Source organism: Phocoena phocoena, chromosome 1 (assembly GCF_963924675.1).
Source record: "Phocoena phocoena chromosome 1, mPhoPho1.1, whole genome shotgun sequence".
NCBI classification, from domain to species: Eukaryota; Metazoa; Chordata; class Mammalia; order Artiodactyla; family Phocoenidae; genus Phocoena; species Phocoena phocoena.
Genome location: NC_089219.1, coordinates 36,360,878 through 36,380,188, shown reverse-complemented (window position 1 = coordinate 36,380,188; position 19,311 = coordinate 36,360,878). Strand labels below are relative to the sequence as shown.

The window sequence follows — 19,311 nt, the reverse complement described above, 5'->3', positions numbered from 1 at the left end:
GTAGAAAATTTCTTTCACATCTCAGAAGTGAGGCCCCCCCCTTCACTTTCTTCTAAATACGTGCAACCTCGACACTACAAGTCCCATAAGGCCTGCGGTGGGGAGTCACCATCTTGGCGCACCTTCGCGCGCATGTCGGCGGGAGAGCGAGCCTTTGGGGAGAAGAAGCCCCGCCCCCGTGCAGCCCATTGGTCGGAGGAGCCGGCGGCGGGCTCAGCGGTTGGCCATCGCGCCCGCCCGTCCGCCGCGTCGGCCGGGGTCAGAGTGCGCGGAGGTGAGTCGGTGTGTTGTGGACTCGTGGTGCTGGCTGCCGCTGTTGAGGCGGCCGGGAACGGGCGGTGGGGAGCGGGCGGAGCTGGCCCTGCATCTGCCTGGCCGGCGCCGCAGTCGGCGCGGGCCGCGCCCGCCGCCGTAAACTGCCCTGAGCGCCTGCTCAGGCCGAGGGAGAAGTCGGGGCCTGCACCTGGAGGGAGCCTGCCGCGCTGGCCCCGAGGAGGGGGCGTTGCCATGGCGACAGCCTCTCCCGCTGCTGACGGGGGGCGGGGGCGGCCCTGGGAAGGAGGGCTGGTCTCCTGGCCCCCTGCTCCTCCCCTTACAATTCCCTGGACTTGGATGGGCCCGAGTTGGGGGCAACACTCCGGGGTGGGTGATGCGGCGAGGCCCCCCCAGATTGGGCCCTGGTAATGCATGCGGGGTGAGGGTCGCGGCGCGCAGTTTGTGCAGCCTGGGGTGCTGGCCCATGTGCTCACCCTGGATGCATGGTCTACTGAGAAACGTTTAGGCGGAGAAGGAGAGGGGCAGGGCTTTGAAAGACAGGCTGGATGAGGTGATTAAGCATGCTGACTTCCTACCTGGGATTGCTTAGGAGGAGGAAGAGAGCTTTGACCAAAGAGGATAGAAAACTAGCAAGGAGATGGTAGAGAGAACATTCCCTTTACCCTCTCCCCAACACACACACAGACACACAAGCTTAGCAGTTTACTTGTTTTTGTAAATCTGTTGCGGTGGTCGTAGTTATGGTGGAAGGATTGAATAAGGGGCCTAACTTGGCTAGCTTTCTGTTTGCTTTTCCTGCAAATGCTCCAGCAACAGGTGTTTTCTTAAAACAAAAAGGCATGAACTTGGATTGGGGCTTGATTGCGAGTTCTTGCAAAATATAACTGCTCCTTGTTGACTTGGAAGATGCTGAACGTGGCTTCTCATTGGGGGTTTGGATTCTGTCCTTAGGGCTGGACTTTGTAAACTGATAGTACCCATCATTCTCTCTGCTATAGGTCTCTGGCCACTTCTCTGGTATTAGTTCTTGTCAGACATTTTATCAGTTTCCCAGGCGAAGGGCAAAATACCAGGAATCCCATTGGCTAAAGACCGTACACTATTTGAACGATAGTAGGTTGTGATTGGCTGAATGATTTTTGATTGTAGAGTTTCTACCAGAAATTGGCTTCATCAAATTCTGCTTTATTCTGACTTTATCATACACAGCATGCCTTGTTTTGGTGGGTTCATGCCTGGAGCTTAAGTATATTATACCTGAATCCCCTAGCATTTGAAAGCCAATTTATAAACAGGGACTTGGAGTGTGACTCCACTAATGTGTGTGTCTGTGATGTTGGTTAGAAACCCACTTGGCTGCCTTTCGTGGGGGGAGTTGGGGGAGGTAGCTGCCGGGAAGTGATTGATAAGGTTTCCTTTATGGATTCTGTGGTGCTTCACTGGAGCTCAGAGCACTTTGGCAACTTAAGCACTCCAAATTAAAAGCTCATTAACAATTCCTGCCCAAAGATCCTGTAAATAATCGGCTAGCTAGGTCACAGAGCTTGGCTGAGAGCTCTCCTTGCAACTTGAAATTTCCAAATAAAAGTGCTTTTATTCCCTTTCATTTTGAAAAGTGTTTTCTTTGCGGTGGGGTAGGTTGGCGAGTGGCATTTTTCCAGGGGATCTGAGTAGAATAAAGTGTTAAATGTGTAGAGTGGTAGAAGGAATAGATTGGTTCCAAACCTAGGTGTTTCTTTGTGCAAGGGCGTTGCTAGCTTACAAGGGCACTTCGGCAACTTCTAATCCTTTTGAAGATCTGATGAGTAAAAGGTGCAAGATTTAAGTGATCTGAAGAGAAACCGGAGTATGGAAAATCTGAATTAAGTGATAAATATGATAGATGTCCATTGATGATTTGATTTGGGGTTTGATTACCTTGACTTTTTTAGAACTTGAGGCAGACCTAGATATATCCTGCAAGTGTTTCCTGGTCTGTGTGGCCATTTGCAGTATGGCCTGTGGCTTTGTGGCAACCAGTGTTTCCCCCAATCCCTGCTTCAGTGCCTGAGTTCTGAATATTGTCAGCCTTTACTAGGATCCCCTCCTTGGCTAGACTAGGATTCGGGATTATCCAGAGAGCCACGACTTCATGGCCATCTCTCTCAGTCCAAGCTCAGATATTGTAAATGTTTAGTATTTCCAGGAGATAAACCTCCTTAGGAAGAAAAGTATGCCACTAGAGAAGATGAAATTCATCATTGCAAAAATATATATTGTTGACCATTGAAAAAACGCAGAGGTTAGGGTAACCGACTCCCCACACAGTTGAAAATCTGCTTATAACTTTTGACTCCCCAAAAACGTAACTACTAATAGCGTTGACCAGAAGCCTTACTGATAACATAAGCAGTTGATTAACACATATTTTGTATGTTATGTGTATATCTACTTATATTTAATGCATTCACGACCTCCTAACTTTTTCTTAATTCTTTTGGTATTTCTAGGCTATGTGGTTTATCTGCGGGCTTTTTCAAATTGTCACAAATCTCCAAAAAAAATCTCCCAATATATTTATTTATTGAGAAACATCTGCACATAAGAAGTGGACCTGCGCAGTTCAAATCTGTGTTGTTCAAAGGTCAACTGTAGTACTAGTAGCTTCTGAAAGCTCTGTACTGGCACTGTGCTTCCACATAGATAACTGTTATCCCAAAGTAGTTTGAGTTTAGGAGTTTGAAGTATGGTGTGATCTTTAAGTTGTTTCAAACAGTATTGAAATAGAGTTGTTGCAGAGATCTGTATTTATCCACAGCATTGGGGCTTTCCAGCTCTCACAGAACCTTCAGCATCCCCAGCGGCCAGTCTTGGCATCTTCGAAGTAAGGAGAGGTGAGAATCCTGTTGCATGGTCAAGGTTTGGCTTGACTTCTTCCTTATGAGTATTTGGGCTTGGAGGGTGGGGAGTGGGGACTGGTGCAGACTGTACTTTTCTGTAGCTTTTCCTGACAAGATACCATATGCTAAAAGACTACTGAAACTTACCCAAAGTCTATAAAGTGGTGAGAGTTGAAGGTGGGATATCCATACTTTCAAGTTCTGCCATGATTTCTCAGTGGGCATTACGTGAGCACCTACCTGAAGTTCAGGAAGGTTGAATAGAACCGGAATAATCCTTTATCCTGAGAAATACACATCTTAAGACAATAGGAAGGATCACATTTATTTGGCTTCTGATAAATGCATTTGACCAAGGCCTTTGGGATCTTGGTCACATGCATTTATCAAATTTGGGTTGTGGGTCACCTTTGGGTGGATGGTTAATCCCAGTCTGTCTCCGTTTTACGAGGATCGGGGCTGGCTAAAAAGGTAGACTCTGATGATTGATATCCAGGATGTCAGAGGCTGTTTGTTGAATAACTGAGGTCCAGGCATTTTGCTTGGTGGTGGGATTTTGGTGGTGAACAAGACAGCTGCTGTCCCTGACACCAAAGAGCTTACAAGTTCATGGGCGAGACAGATAGTATTGAAGCAGTCACAAGACCTCTGAGAGTGCTGTAACGAGGTAAGTATATGTGCTTGAGAGTACTTAGAAGGATCTCCAGGCCAGACTGGTGGGTTCAGGGAAGGCTTTTCAGAGGAAGTAACCTACTCAGCTAGAATTAGATGAAGATGTGAAGAACCAAGTGTGAAGGTCAGAGCTTTGTTGAGTTTGAGAAACTGAAGTTCAGTGTGATTGAAACATACAGTACTCAGTGGGCAGGAGACAGGAGAATACAGTGAGAAATTAAGGAGGAAAGGTAAGCAGAAGCCAGGGCCTTATAAGCTCTTAGGATTAAATGGTGGGTAGAAAAAAAGATTAGACTAGGTCAGCAAACTTTTACTGTAAAGGGTCAGATAGTAAATATTTAGTCTTTATGGGTTTGTGTCACAACTGTTTACTCTGCTGCTATAGCACGAAAGCAGCCATAGTAGGAAAATGAGTGAGCATGGCTGTGTTCCAGTAAACTTTATAAAAACAGGTGGCAGCTGGATTTGGCCTGTGAACCAGCCACTGGATCAGACCATCATAAAAGCCATGAGAAGCCATTGAAAGGTTTTAAGAAGTGGACTGATACTAGATGTGTGTTTTAGAAAGTTTGCTTTAATTTTAATGTTCAGTGTTAAGAATGGATTGGAGGGGATAGTACCTGAGGCAGAGAGACCAGTAAGGAGGCTGTGGCAGTTATATGGGTAACATTTTCACCTTTGAGGCAGTGTTTTGACAATTAAAAATTGAGTATACCTGAATCTTTGCATCTTTGTGTACACTGGTTCTCTTTGCTAATTTCCTGGCCATCTACTTGAGCTTAAATGATGTCTACCAGAGAAACTGTTGACGATATCAGCTCCTATTTCACAGATTAGAAAAGATGTGGGAAGGACAGGTTGGTGTGGAATGAATGAGAAGTTTGGGGGAATGCTTTTCTATTGAAAGTAGTAGTGAATAAATGTAGCCGGGGAGAGATTTTGGTCTTTGGTCTCATAGCTTAATGTTAGTTGCTTTGAATTTCTTGAACTGTACACACGGAGGGGGACCCATTTTCCTAAGCTTCCCAGGGAATTGCCTCATTCTCTATATGTCCTACTTAGTCTTCTTCTTTGCTTGCTTCTAAGAAACTGATGATCTTTTTCTGGTTTTGAGAGTGTCTCCTAGTTGAGTATGATGGTATGTGTCAGGTACAGGGATCAAATAAAGTATTTGTTGAGTGTCTGATGAATTGTCTTCCTCTACCTGCAAGCTCCGGTGTGCATTGCTAGAGGTTTCTGATAACAGGGCTTATGTGACCTTGGGCAAATGACTTACCTCTCTGAGTTTAGCTTTTCTATCTGTAAAATGGAATTTAATAGGTTGGTTAAAGGAGTTAATGAGATGTAAAACTCTTAGCGGGGTGTCCTTAACTTTTGTTATTAACAGTATTTTACACAATTTTTTAAAAAGCAGGTAGCAATTGGGTGACTTGGCCTTTGGCTTAGTACATTTGGGGTGCTCCCAATTGTCATTGTGGCCATGTAATAGAAACCTAGTCCCTGGCAGAGGCAGCCAGCAAACAGGAGGAAATTATAACTAAAGCAAGTTGCTGCTCTTCACACTGGAAACTCTTCAGACAGCAGGAGTCCCATTCGGAATTCCAGAACTTTCTTCAGGGTGGACCTTAGCCCCAGCACCATCAGTGAAGTGAACTGAGTGAGCAGCTACCCGAAAGAAATTCACCGAAGTGTGACCAGTCATTTTCCTGGTCTGTTGGGGCCGTTTATTAATGTTGCCACCCTTGTGGCTGTGTAAAGTGCCTCTTGAATGCTTTTTATTACTTTTCATCACCACTCTGGGAAGCGGGTCAGGTGGTCAGCATTATTGTCCCTGCTACGCATGTGAGGAAACTGAGGCCCAGGAAGGTTAAGTGTGTTGTCCGAGGTCATGCTGCGAGGTACTGTTAGAGCTGGTGCAGAGTTGCCCCCAGATGAAATTGTGTGAGTTTATTGCTGTGATTTCTCTTCTTTTGAGTGAGAGATGTATAGTCATTGCAGAACTGCAATCTAATGCATGTCTTATCCATATCTCCTAGTGTTGATCTGGGTCCCTTTATCCACTTGGTCCTGTTGGGTTTTAATTGATGACTGCTAGGAACAGGCCTGCTGGGAAGCAGATTCCCTTTGGGTCATTGTTTTTAGTCCATCCTCCTTTGGGGACATTCTTGGGGGAGCCTTGGGTGACGAGAGATTGCTTTGATATGTTCAAAATTGTGCCTTGTGCCCCACAGCTACAGGTAAAATCAAAAGGCGGATAATTTATGGGAGTGTCAGAGCTGGCCGCTGGCACCTCAGGAAGCCATTAGTATGCCTGTTCAGACCCTCTGTGTCCTTGCAATTGATTCCTCTTTGCATGAGCCTGATTTGGGAAGCTGTAGATCTGTGGGTAGTGATTGGATGTGACAGTCCAAACACCGGTCCCTAAATTAATCCTTTTAATAGTATTCTGGCACCAAGGCAATGCTCGCTCACTCTGTCTCTAACTGGGGAGGACAGAATTGGGGGGAGGGGGCTAGGAAGAAGGAGAGAGAAAGAAGGAAAAGAAGCTTTTCCTGATTCTTAGGCCCTGCTCTGTTCTGCCATGTTCTGATTCCAGAGCAGTTGACATCATAATTCATCCAGCAGACATTGCCTCACACTTACTTTGTGCCTGGCCCTGTGCTGGGGATACAGAAATGAATAAAATGTGGTCCTTGCCCTTAAGGATCTATGTTTAGCTCAGTGTTCCTCAGACTTTTTAAACTCATATACTCCTTAGATGGGAAAAGCTAATCTTATACTTTTCTTTAATGCTGCTTGAAATTTTAAACTGGATTCAAGGGTCTGACAAAAAGCAAGTACAAGAAATGATCTCTTCAGGGACTTCCCTGGCGGTCCACTGGTTGAGGCTCCCTGTGTCCACTGCAGAGGGCATGGGTTTGATCCCTGGTTGGGGAACTAAGTTCCCACATGCAGCGCGGCCAAAGAAAAAAAAGAAATGACCTCTTCAAATATGCCTTTTTACACACACATACACCCCTACACCTGCTATCTTCCATCCTTCTCACGTGACTTGCTGAAAATTACTGCTAAGAGGAGAACCAGATAACTAAAATCTTACAATATAGTGAGATAAAAGTTAAACTGTGCTACTGGATCACTTAAGCAATTAACTTTCTGATGAGGTGTCAGAGAAAGCTACTAAAAGGGGAAGATTTGAGCTGGATTTTGAAGAAGGAACAATAGTTTGCCTGGTGAAAATGGAAGTACATTTCAAAACAGAGGGAGCAGCATTTGCCAAGGCACAGATTTGTAAAAGGAAACATCACATTTAGGGGCCTGAGCAAGAGCTGGTTGTCACCCTGCTTCCTGCCAGTTTCTCTGCTTTGTGAGATGGGAGGATTTGTTCCCCTGGAACTGGGTTTGGGAAGAGGCTTTGAGTTCCTTGTGCTGCAAGTTGCTTTAATCCAAGACACCGCTTCCTGTTTCCGCTTTTTTTTTTTTTTAATATTTGTTTATTTATGTACCGGGTCTTAGTTGTGGCTTGCCGGCTTCTTAGTTGCAGCACATGGGCTCCTTAGTTGCTGCATGCAGGCTCCTTAGTTGTGGCATGCGAACTCTTAGTTGCAGCATGCATGTGGGATCTAGTTCCCTGACCAGGGATGGATCTTGGGCCCCCTGCATTGGGAGTACAGAGTCTTAACCACTGCGCCACCAGGGAAGTCCCCCTGTTTCCGCTTTTGTACCCAGGCTGCAATTTGTTTTTCTTATTAGAAACAAATTTGAGTGATTTGGACAGACTTAATTATTGCTATGGTTGAGCTCCTTTTAGTTAAAGTCATACCTTAGCTCAAAAGAAAAACTAAAGTTGATATGCATTGTTAGCCCTATGGCTGGTGGGAGAATCAGCCAAGTGGAGAAAGTGGGCCCTTAAATGTGGGAGAGGAGAACAGGGCCCTGAAGAGCTGAGTGCCTCTGAGCCTTAGTGTTCTCATGTGTAAAATGGGAATACTGTTACCTATTTTGCTTGATGGTTGGGAGGTTTAAATGAGATGAAATATGTAAGTCACAACTACAGTGCCTGGCTTGTAGTAGATTTTCACAAAATAGTGTTTCATTTTCCTCTTTCTCATGTATTAGCAATAGCTCCCTTTTGCTGAGAACTTACTGTTGTGCAAAGCACTTTGTACATATTGTATGGTATAACTGAACCCCTAAGAGATAGGTATTTTTGTTACAGCTATTATTACAAAGAGCATGTGGTGGAGGCAGGATTTGAACCTGTGCTTGTCTAATACGGCATTTTAACAACTAGCTGTATGACTCCTTGTTTCTGCTCCAGTTCTCCATTTTGGAAGCAGGGGTATAGCAGGTTCTGCGTACCTCCCCTCTGGGGTCAGATGCTGTCTACAAGTTGTGGGAGGAGCTTACAGGGATGAGAGTACCATACCATACACTGCCCTTCCTCCATTTCTGTCCTATTTACTATGTGTTAGGAAACTAGCCTTTGCTCCCTCTCGTGTGTGGGGTCACAACTGACGTGCAGGTCTTTGCAAAGAGATGTTTCCCATCCTTGGCCCCTTGAAGGAGTTTGCCCAAGCTACTGAATGTGGCTGATGGGTTAGTAAACAGCAGGCAAATCACAAACAGGTACTTCTTTTTCTGTGCTGCCTTGAGTTGCTGAGACAGGCTAATTGAAGGGGAGAGCGAGGCTCCTATGGCCTGTGATGTTGCCATCAGAATTTGGTATTCCTGTAGGTCTTAGTGACTTTAGCTCTTCTGATCGTTTGGGATTAGCAGCTGCTTCTGATGTTGGACAAGTTCCCCCTAGCCCTGTCTTGGAGCAGAAGCAGCTGAAGCTACAGGTCTAGAGGTTGATGGGTTGTAGAGAGGAGGAGAGTGTTTTGTTGAGGTGAGGACCCAGCTTTAGAGTACCTGCTTGCATTCCACTTTGGGGCCATCAGGAAGTCGTGTAGAGGTTCTAAGCTTTTGTAGGGGTGTCAAGCTTTGTTCTGCCTTAGGCTGAGCCCTCAGGCCCCTGGCCTCCACTTGTGAGGCTACAGAAAAGCTTGGGGGACAAATGCTGGTGTCTGCTCCTTGTGTTAGGGCAGTGGCTGGAGGCTCTGAACTGGGGGTCAGGAGCCGTGGGTTCTCTTCTTACCCTTACTTGCTCTGTGAACCTTGGACTGTCCTTTTCTCTTTCTAGGGCTCATTTTCCCTGGCTTGCTGGACTGCGTCTTCTCTTAGGTTTTCTTTCACCTTTGACAGTCTATGATTTTCACAGAAAGTGCTCTGGCAGTTAAGAATGCATTCATTAGATTGAAAATTATGACTTTTGAAGGCATGCAGTTTATTTATATTTTTCCCAGGTTATTTTTAGCCACCTGAGACAGGGCCTGTGATTGAACGAGTTGCAGACAGGTGTTACTGTGTTCTCAGTGGATGCCTCTGTGGCTTAGGTATCTGAGCACTTGTGCTACTGCAGGTCAGATTGGAACAGGAACTTCCCCAAGACTGGGAACTGGGTACTCTGTGGCTGTCCCATGTGCTTCTAGTCTGGACACAGAACCTGCCTCAGTGCCTTGAAGTTTCTCTGGAATGCAACCCTGCCTCCCAGTCTGGCTTTTTTTGGTTTGTTTTTTTTTTGGCCGCACAACGAGGCTTGCAGGGTCTTAGTTCCCTGACCAGGGATTGAACCCAGGCCCACGGCAGTGAAAGCACCGAGTCCGAACCACTGGACCTCCAGGGAACTCCCCAGTCTGGCTTTTTATGGAGTGGATTGAACCCAGGGATGGTATAAACCCATACCCTTCCCAGAGATCCCAATTATATGTGGATGGGGAGATGGGGTGGGAGAGGACCCCATATTTCATGATGGGCTTCTCTTCTTTTCTCTCCCCCAGGCTCCCCTGGCCTGTATGTGGATATTAAAGGATGGCCCCCTCCCTTCGCCCTTCCTTCCCCCCTCCAGTAATGGAAGGCTATAAAATGTCTATTTACCCAAGACGCCAGAATGACTCCTCTGTGGTTCCACTAATCTGGTGATTTGGTGCTTCCCTGGTCTCTCAGGTAAATAGAAATTGAGGCTTTTTATAAAGGCATATTATTTCCCTCATTAAATGTGTGTTTTGGCACATGCGTTATTTACCTGACCGACAGTAATGGCTGCAGAGGAGCCATTGTGTCTGTTGTGTAAATACTCTGCACATCCTCCAGGGGCTGTGGTGCAGGCCTGCTCCTCCAAATCGCGCTGGCCCTGTGGCAATCCCTGTTTTCCCCTCCCCTGCCTCACTGGGGGACTGGTCCCTTTATTTTGAGGAGAGAATCATTCGTTTTCCTCTTTGCCATAGGCTACTTACTACCTTTAATTTGCTAGGAGAAGGAAATGGGTGTCAGAATAAATGTGTGTAAATCTTCGTCTCTGGTGAAAGCTGATGAGGAGATAGATATACACAGAATCATAAACTGTTCCTTTTGAGTTCTGCCCCTCAACTAGATTCTCAAAGTCCTGGCTGATGATATAACGTGTAGACTTATATTCTGCAAACTTGTGACTAAAATATAAAGACATCAATAGAAAGGGGCAATCTCTAAGGTGTCAGAGGGTAGACAGGCAAGTGGAGCACCTCTGCAAGGAAGTGCAGGGATATTTCCCAAGCAGGCTCTAGAGGTGGCAGGGATGCCCAGTGAGGGGCCACTGGGCAGGGGCACTTAGGATGGAGACTCCGTGCTTTGAGGGCTGCCAGAGGAGAGCGTGCAGCCTACCCTTTGTGGCAGTACGGGGAGATGGCTCCCTCACATACTGTTCTCTGTTTCTTTTTTTTTTAAACAACATTGCATGTGGTTAAAAAAAAAAATTTTTTTTTAAGTTTGAAATAGGCCAAATTTACATAAAAGTTGGAAGTAGGGTACAAAGAATTTTTTTCCTGAACCATTTGTGAGTTAAGTTGCCGACCTAACACCCCATCACCCTAAATACTTTGCGTGCATTTCCTATGTGCAAGGACATTTTCCTACCTAACCATAACACAACCATCAAAATTAACATTCATATGTTACCTCCATCTAATCCTCAAACCCCATTCAAGTTTTGCCAGTTGTCCCAGTAATGTTCTTTGCAGCAAAATGATACAGTTCAGAATCGTGCATTGCATTTAGTTACCAAGTCTCTCATCTCCTATAGACTTTTCTCACTAAACGTTCCTTGAGATTCATGATCTTGATACTTTTGAAGATGACAGGCTGGTTATTGTGTAGACTGTCCCTCATTCAGGGTTTGTCTGATATTTTCTCATGATTAGATTCAGGTTATGCATCTTCAACAGGAGTATCACAGAAATGATGCTTTGTTTTTCTCATTGCATCCTATCATGTGATGTAAGATTTTGATAAATCCCATTATTGATGATGTTCATTTTGCTCACTTGATTAAGATGATGTCTGCCAGGCTTCTCCATTGTAAACTTATTCCCTGTTATAATTAATAAGCAATCTGTGGGGAGATACTTTGAAACTATGTGAAATCCCTTACCAAACTTTAGTTTTTAAAATTTATTTACTTATTTATGTATTTATTTTTATCTTTATGGCCTCATGGTTTCCTTTTTTATTCAGTGCATTATAATCCATTAATATCATTATTTACTTGCCAGTGGGAGCCCCTTCAAGCTGGTTTCTGCATCCTTTTGAGCATTTCCTTGCTTTCTGGCACAACAGGATGTTCTAGGCTCATCTTGTACTTTCTCTGCCACAGCCCTGGAATCAGCCAGTTCTCCAAAGAGCTCTAGTTCTTTCAGTGGAGAATGTTGTTTAGAAGGCAGCTAGGTGCTAGATGTGCACACTGCTATCAGAGTGTTGCTGCTCCCTGGCCCTTCAGTAAACAGAGCTAGAACATATATATACTTGTGTCTATTTTATTTATTTATTTATTTTTGGCTGCATTGGGTCTTTCTTGCTGAGTGCGGGATTTCTCTAGTTGTGGCGAGCAGGGGCTACTCTTCATTGCGGTGCGCAGGCTTCTCATTATGGTGGCTTCTCTTGTTGTGGAGCACGAGATCTAGGCGCGCAGGCCTCAGCACTTGTGGCATGCGGGCTCAGTAGTTGTGGCTCGCAGGCTCTAGAGCGCAGGCTCAGTAGTTTGTGGCGCACGGGCTTAGCTGCTCCGTGGCATGTGGGATCTTCCCGGATCAGGGCTCAAACCCATGTCCCCAGGCAGGTGGATTCTTAACCACTGCGCCACCGGGGAAGCCCTAGCTTTATTTTTATATATTATATATATATCAGAAACCATGAGTTCACACTCCAATTCCAATTCGACACCACAGTTGTTTTTCCCTTTCCATGTTTTAATTCCATCCTCTAACAGTGAGAAACCTGGTCCCATTACCCTTAACATATGCCCTTTTTTGATCAATCCCTCTGTATGTAACTAATCTCCCGTTGTTGCCACTGCCCTTTCCCCCTCTTGGGTACTCTTTTACCCTGCCTGGGAGTCCCCACATCAGGCTGCGGCTCCTTCTCCACCAACGGATGCCCTTCATACCCCACTAGGGCTGTGGCATGCTGCATCACACCTTCCTGCCTCTGTATGGATGCCTCCTCACCCAGCCTGGGCTCTGATACTCCCTCCCAGACCCTTCTGCTCCTCCCACTTCAACTGATGTAGACCCTACTTTCCTCTGCCACAACTAATGGCTCTAAAGCCATTAGATTGAATTTTTCAGGAAGGGGAGAAGAGCTGCCCTCTGTTTCTAGACTTGAGTTGAACTTATTTTTTTTTAAATGTAAGGGAAGTATGGAACCCAGTGACTGCTGATATGTGGAAGCCTGGTCTCCTAATGTCTGCTCTCAAGACTTTTTACAAGGGAGAAGCTTTTTTATGTGGGTGAAATCAGATGAGAAAGAAAGGCCTGCAGGCGTGAGGACCTCTGGCCATCAGTGTGTTGTCCATGGGAGGGAATAGGGCATATATAGTATGTAGTATGGGGGGGTCTAGAGCAATCTGGGGGTGCAGGAGACATTGATGTTACTCTCTGAGGTTGCCTTATGCATTGGATTTATAGGCCCAAAGTATGGGGGTCCAGGCTTGGCCAGGTAGGCATAGCCCAGTAGGATAGTAGTAGTAATAATAGTAAGCTTGTATTTATTGAGCCCTATGTACCAGACCCTGCTCTTAGAGCTTTACATATGTCCTCTCATTTCACTCTCGCTTAAGGAGTAGGAGCTGCTATTGTCATTTTACAGGTGAGGAATTGAAGAACAGAGCTTGCCCAAGGTGCCATGGCAAGTAAGTGGTAAAACCAGGATTCAAACCCAGAAGCCCTCCTTAATCATGACGATTAATTGCCTGTAGTATTTGGCAGATGGAGTCTGATTGACTAAAAACACTTTATACACTATATATACACATTGGAAAACATTAAGACTTTCAAAAGTCCTTATGCATGACCTGACTTTGAGAGGTTAGAGAAGAGTTCTAAGGCCCTGAGGGACTTTGGATTCAAACTAGAACGTGTAATCTGAGCAGACTGGTGTCTCCCATCTCAGCAAGGCTTCCAGTACCGTTCTGGAGTAGGTGACGTGAAGAGTTATTTTGCATTCCGGCTTTCAAAAGGATGTTGGCCTGTTTGCCTTTCCAAGGGATTCCATAATGAAACTCAAGCCAACCTTTGTCTATCCCCGGCTGTGGAGTTTGGCTGCGTTTTTGGAGAGGCTGTAGGTGAAAACAAGCACTACGCTTGTGCTAGAATCATGAAGAACTTAAAATACTTCTTGGTCTTTGTTCCATATGGAACTTCACTGTAGGAATAGGGAAATTGAGGACCCACACCAGCACGTATCCTAATAAATATGCAGGCAAGTTACTGTAGGTCATTCCTTGAGTCCCTGGAGAGCCGGGGTGAGAAGTGATACTTGGCATGATCCATGTCTGCTCAGGTGGTGGTGACCTTGTTGCCTCTAGTGTGCTCTGGACTTCCCAGGCTGCTAGCCTCCTCCACGCTACAGGAGGGAGTGAGTGCCCATTGCAGTCTTTCAGAGGCAAGCTTTTGGCTCCGTCAGACTGGGGCTTCAGAAAGCTTAAACTGTGGCCATTTCCGTATTGAGCAGCATGATTTCTTGTTTGACTTCGAGGATTAAAGTTGAGGGAATTTGAGTGTTGGGTATGAAATGGGAAAAACACAAAATTTCTGCTTTATTCCTGTTTTTTTTTTTTTTAAAGGAAGCTTGAGTTATTCGTGAGTAAAACTTAGGCTTATATTTTTATATTTCATTAGTCCTCTAAGGAACAGACATTCTGCATATTTAAAGGGAAAACTTGAAAAGTGATTTGGATTTTTTTTTTTTTTGCACATGTACACTCAGAAAACTTTACTAGACTTTTAGCAATGCTCCCATTACCACCACATCTGGGTTTTCTCTTTTTCTTCCCTATTTAAAAAAAGTCTTGCAGTCATTCAAGGCCTCTAGTAGAGAGTTAGTCTAAAGGCAGCGGAGGAAGGCCCGAGGCTGTTGGCAGCTGTGCTCTGCAGGCTTCGTTCATTCCCCCAGGTGCCACTTACTGGCTGGGGGCTGGGGAATCACCAGAGTATGGTGAGCAAGCTCCCTGTGATGGGCTCTGCTCCTTTCCCATTGGGAGAAGGGAGGAGGGCATGTGGAGACATCAAGATACAGACAAGAAAGCCAGGGACAATGGCTGGGAATGGAGCTGAGGAGAGAGTCCTGGGCATTTCCTCCTGTTTGTCTGAGTCTACTTAGCTCCCAGGACTGATTGTACAACCGGGGCACCCCGGGTTACTTTGGGAAACTTAGCTTTAATGTTAACTGTTGCCACCTGAGAAGTGACCACAGAATTTTTCTCTCTCTCTTTTGAACTTTAGAGCTGCACTTAAAGATCAAGGCCAGTGCTGCATCTTGTTTTGAAAATGGTCTGGGAGACTCAGAGCTGTCATAATGCTGTGGGGGCCAGTATTAAGGGTCTTGAACTTCAGTAACGAATACTGGGATTTAGAAAAGGGGCACAGAAACACTGAGGAGTGGTTCATGTTCTGTGAATATTCCTGAAGACTAGGTGGAACAGGGCCACGGTGGGAGGGAGTAACCCAGACTCTCTGTTCTTTTTTTTTTTTTTTTTCTTTTTCTTTCTTTCTTTTTTTTTTCTTTTAAACTTTCCTCCCCTAAGTTTTAGATGCTTCTGGATGTTCAATGCTAGCACCTTTACAGACTGGAGCAGCTCGATTTTCTTCATATTTACTTTCAAGAGCAAGAAAAGTGCTGGGCTCCCACTTATTTTCTCCCTGTGGTGTTCCGGAGTTCTGCTCCATATCCACCAGAAAGCTGGCGGCCCACAGCTTTGGCGCATCCATGGCGGCAATGATGTCCTTCCCTCCCCAGAGGTATCACTACTTTTTAGTGCTGGACTTTGAGGCCACGTGTGACAAGCCGCAGATTCATCCTCAGGTAACTGTTGCATCATTGCTTCAGCAAAGATGGGGTGGGCAAGGAGGGAGGGAGGATAGACTTGCTTTCTGGGACCCAGAGGAAGTTTCTCATGTCTTCTTGGCTTTTAGCTACTCATCTGGAGTTCCTGCCTAAGAAGCAGGACTTGACTCAGGCATCCTAGGGTAAGGTAGACCTGAGAGGTCTTTGTAGAGAACTGGGCACACTTTCTCTCTGGTCTCAGCCTTTGGGAATCAAAATGTTTCCTTCTGTCCCATCCTTCCTCTCTCCTTTCCCTTCCCTCCTTCCTTCTCCTGCTACTGCTGCATGTTCTTTTAAGGAATACTGTGTTAGCCTCCAAAATGGCCCCCAACGATCCTTACGTCCTGATATCCCCACCTTTGGTAGTTCCCCCCTCCTACAATGAGTGAGAACTAGCCCTGTATAACCAACAGAGTATAGTGGAAGAGACATTGTGTGACTTCTGAGGCTAAATCATAAAAAGCATCACAGTCCACCTTGCTCTTTGGGATCAGTTGCTATGGAAGAAGCCAGCCACCATGCTTTGAGGATGCTCAAGCAGCCCTGGCGAGAGGCACATGTGTACCGGAACTGAGGCTCTTAGCTAAAAGCCAGTACCAACTTGCCAGTCATGTTTCTTGGCACTGTCTTGGAGGTGACTCTGCTACCCCCAGTCAAGCCTTCAGATAACTACAGCCCCAGTGGACATCAGACGTTAACCTCAGAAGAGACCCTGAGCTAGACTGACCAGCCGAGCCACTCCTGAATTCCTGGCTCATCAGAGCTGTGGGAGATAATAAATGATTATTGATGTTTTAAGCCACTAAGTTTTGGGATGATTTGTTATACAGCATTAGATAACCTGAACAACCATTGCTGGTCTCTTGGAAAGGAAAATTTCTTTGCTTGCATTTTTTTCTTAGTTACCAACGGTGTTCGGAGACCTTTTACCTTTTGAGGTAGTGCTGCTAAGAAGCTTGGATTAGCAGCAGGGAGACACGTGTGCTAGGTGATATTGGATTGCTTGGTGTTTGCTTTGGGGGCCTGATTGGGGGCCGATGTGGCAGTGCCTTGTAGTGTGGGGGCCTTGGGTATGCCTGACTCTAGGACTGGAACTCCTCCCTGTAGGGCTGGATTATCAGGTGGGTAATTTGGGGGTGTGTAGACATGTGGGTCTGGGAGTAGCTTTCAGTAGTAAGAGGAGGAGAAGAGGATTGTAGCAGCAGGCACTTGGGAGACAGGGAGGTCCATTCAGAGGTAAACTGGGTTCATTTCTCATGGTTGGTTTTTTTTCCAGGGAGGGGTTCTATCTTTAGGTTAGTAGATTATTTTCCATAAAGCAGATACCACAACCCTTTTACCTTTCCCTTTCTACTTTCCTGTTTGTTTCCTATTCTCAAAGTAGTGGTCTGCCTTTGGGGGAGGATTGGAATCAGGCCTGCTGAGGCTTGGGAAGACAGGCGCTGGATGAGGAGAGCTTCCTAGGGGAAGGAACTTCGCATGAAAGGGAAGACGGCTTGGGGGCAGCCTGAGCCACACTTCTTTCTCAGCCTCTTGCTCCTACCTGTGCTGTAGGGTCGTCTTCTCCACCTCCCCAAACTACTGGAGATTCTGTGGTGGGTGTACCTGGGTGGTGGGTGGGAGTTTTGGTTATGTAGATTCTCTTGGGTTGAGAATCAGGGAGCCATACCCCAGTATGCCATATTATTTCCCTTGCTGATGATTTCAGTTCCTGAGCAAGCCTTAGTAGGACCTGAGTCTAAAACCTAACACGTTGCTACTGCATAGGATTCACCCCTCTTCTGAAGCCTCACGATTGCCTAGCACCTTCTTGATGACATTTCCTGCTTTCTGCTTCCTGGCACATGCCTATGTATATTTGTTTCTGAACTTTTCAGTTAGATTATAAGCTGAGATAATTATGTGGCTCTGTTCTCTTGTCCTACAGAGGGTCCTGCCAATGTTACTGAAGGTGAAACTTGATTCGTGTCTCAGTTTGGTCTGTTAGTATCACCTCTCATCTCTCTTTCAAGGGCATTGTGCTTTTAATTTTTTGTTTTTTTTTTTATTTATCTATTGCAATGCTGAAGATATAATGCAGTACAGATTTACATCACTTGTATCACCAACTTCCTTCCTAGACTTAGGCACCAGGGCCTTTTAGACCTAGCCTGAGGTTGGGCTTCCTGCTTTTTACCAGGGTCTGAGCTTGATTAAAGTTTATCTCCAGAATCAATGAACCCTGATGATGTGATTCCAAGGGCACTTAAGGAATTGGCTGTCCTGGTTCATTATAAGCAAAGCATTAGCTGTTACTTTAGAGAACTCAGGAAGAAGCATTTGCTGTCTTGCTTATCTTTAAAAGGCAAATACGAATGATCTTGGAAATTATAGACCCGTTAGTTTACTGTGATTCCAAAGAAGATACTTGACCTGATCGTCAGATAATCAATCAGCAAACAGCTAGAAGAGCAGAGGGTACTGAGTAATAACTTATATGGGTTTGTGAAGAAGAGCAAATCCTGTCAGATCAATCTAACTCCTTGCTGTGACATAGTGATGGATTTGAGTGGATCTAGGGCAAGTGATAAATGTAATGCATCTCTACTTCATTAAGCCTCTACAATGCTGTGATCAACAGGTAAGAAGGTGAGTTCGGGGCCAGACAGCTCTGTTGTTGAACTACCCACTGGACCACTCTCAGGAAAGGGATGGGCAGCTTAGAAGTGACTTGAGACTTATTGTTATTGGCAGCTTAAAGCTCCCCCCGCCAACCCCACTTTCTTTTAAAAAAAAACCTTCCCTAAAGTTTGCATGTAGCAGGGTCCTGAAAGGATTCAGAGAAATGTTGGAGGATGGATTGGAGAAGTTGTCAGTCCCAGATAGGATAGTGTCCTTCCACTGAGGTCCTCATAGGTCAGGTTCTCATTATAGCCTCTGTATTGTTTAGATCTTTTGGTCAACAAGGGCAGTGGAGAAATTGGAAAAGCTCAGGATAAGAGGAACAAAAATTAGGGAGCTCAGCTTGGTGCTCTGTGATGACCTAGATGGGGGGGGAAGGGGGGAGGGAGGTCCAAGAGGGAGGGGATATAGGTATACATATAGCTGATTCACTTCATTGTACAGCAGAAACGAACACAACATTGTAAAGCAATTTTACTCCAATAAAAAATAAAAAAAGAGGAACAAAAATTATTAGAGGCACAAAAATAAGACTTAGAAAGAAGAGAAACTGAATATGGTTTTAGTGACTGATTTCTTGTCCAGACTTGGAAGGAGTTGTTCCAAGGAGTATGATAATGACTTGCTCTTCATTTTAATAAGGACAAAAAAAGAATGTAAGTGGAAGCAGGAAAGATTGAGATTTGGGATGAGAGTGAACTTCTAGAAGAGACAGTAAAAGGACTAGAATATGGTGTGCAGGTTAGATCAGCCCTACCTAGCTCTCTCAGAACCTCTTGATGGCTGTCCACTTGACAGAGATACTTTGTGGACAAGGTCTGTGTGCCTCCTGGGGATGTGCTTGGACTGTGAATCAGAACCACCCCGGCTCCCTTGCTGCCTGGCTCCCAAGAGTTGAACACTTGAACACAGTGCACTTCTGATTCTTTTGGGAGTGTGTCATACTCCTCAGTTGCATAGGAGGCAGGAACAAGTTTTGGGCCAGGGCCTCTCTGGAGGCTCGGCATGGGGTTCATTTCTCTCTGTGTCTGCTATTCAGAAATCCCTGAGTCAGCTTGTTGGGACTATCCAAAAGGAATGCCACCATGCAAACTGACAGGTGCAAGCTCTGTTGTACTTGAGTAACAGTATTGGTTGTAAACATGGTAAAACATCTGGTATTTCCCATTTGTCGTAATTTTTGCCGTTTATTTTTGTACTCTGTTCAGCTCACTGAAACTGGAGTGGTTGGTTTGCCAGTAACAGGCTTTCACCTTTCTGGTATTTGCACTCATTTTGTTTTACACATTTTGATTCAGATTAACATGATAGGTATTGGTTGAACATGAGACCGTTTTTCGTTTGAAAATATTTTCTCACTTAAATG

At 45.3% G+C, this 19,311-nt stretch overlaps 1 protein-coding gene across 3 annotated transcripts in view; it reads left to right on the top strand.

Annotated features, from left to right (window-relative positions):
- Positions 1 to 261: 261 nt before the first annotated feature.
- The window catches only part of ERI3 (ERI1 exoribonuclease family member 3), a 129,091-nt gene continuing 110,041 nt past the window's right edge, over positions 262 to 19,311 (top strand). Inside the window, exons 1-3 of one of the 3 annotated variants that reach the window (XM_065879791.1) lie at positions 283 to 642; positions 3,074 to 3,149; positions 14,986 to 15,263. In XM_065879791.1, coding sequence (XP_065735863.1) covers positions 508 to 642; positions 3,074 to 3,149; positions 14,986 to 15,263 — 489 coding nt within the window. In that variant the 5' untranslated portion in view covers positions 283 to 507. The other 2 variants (XM_065879798.1, XM_065879807.1) reach the window with 2 other exon arrangements.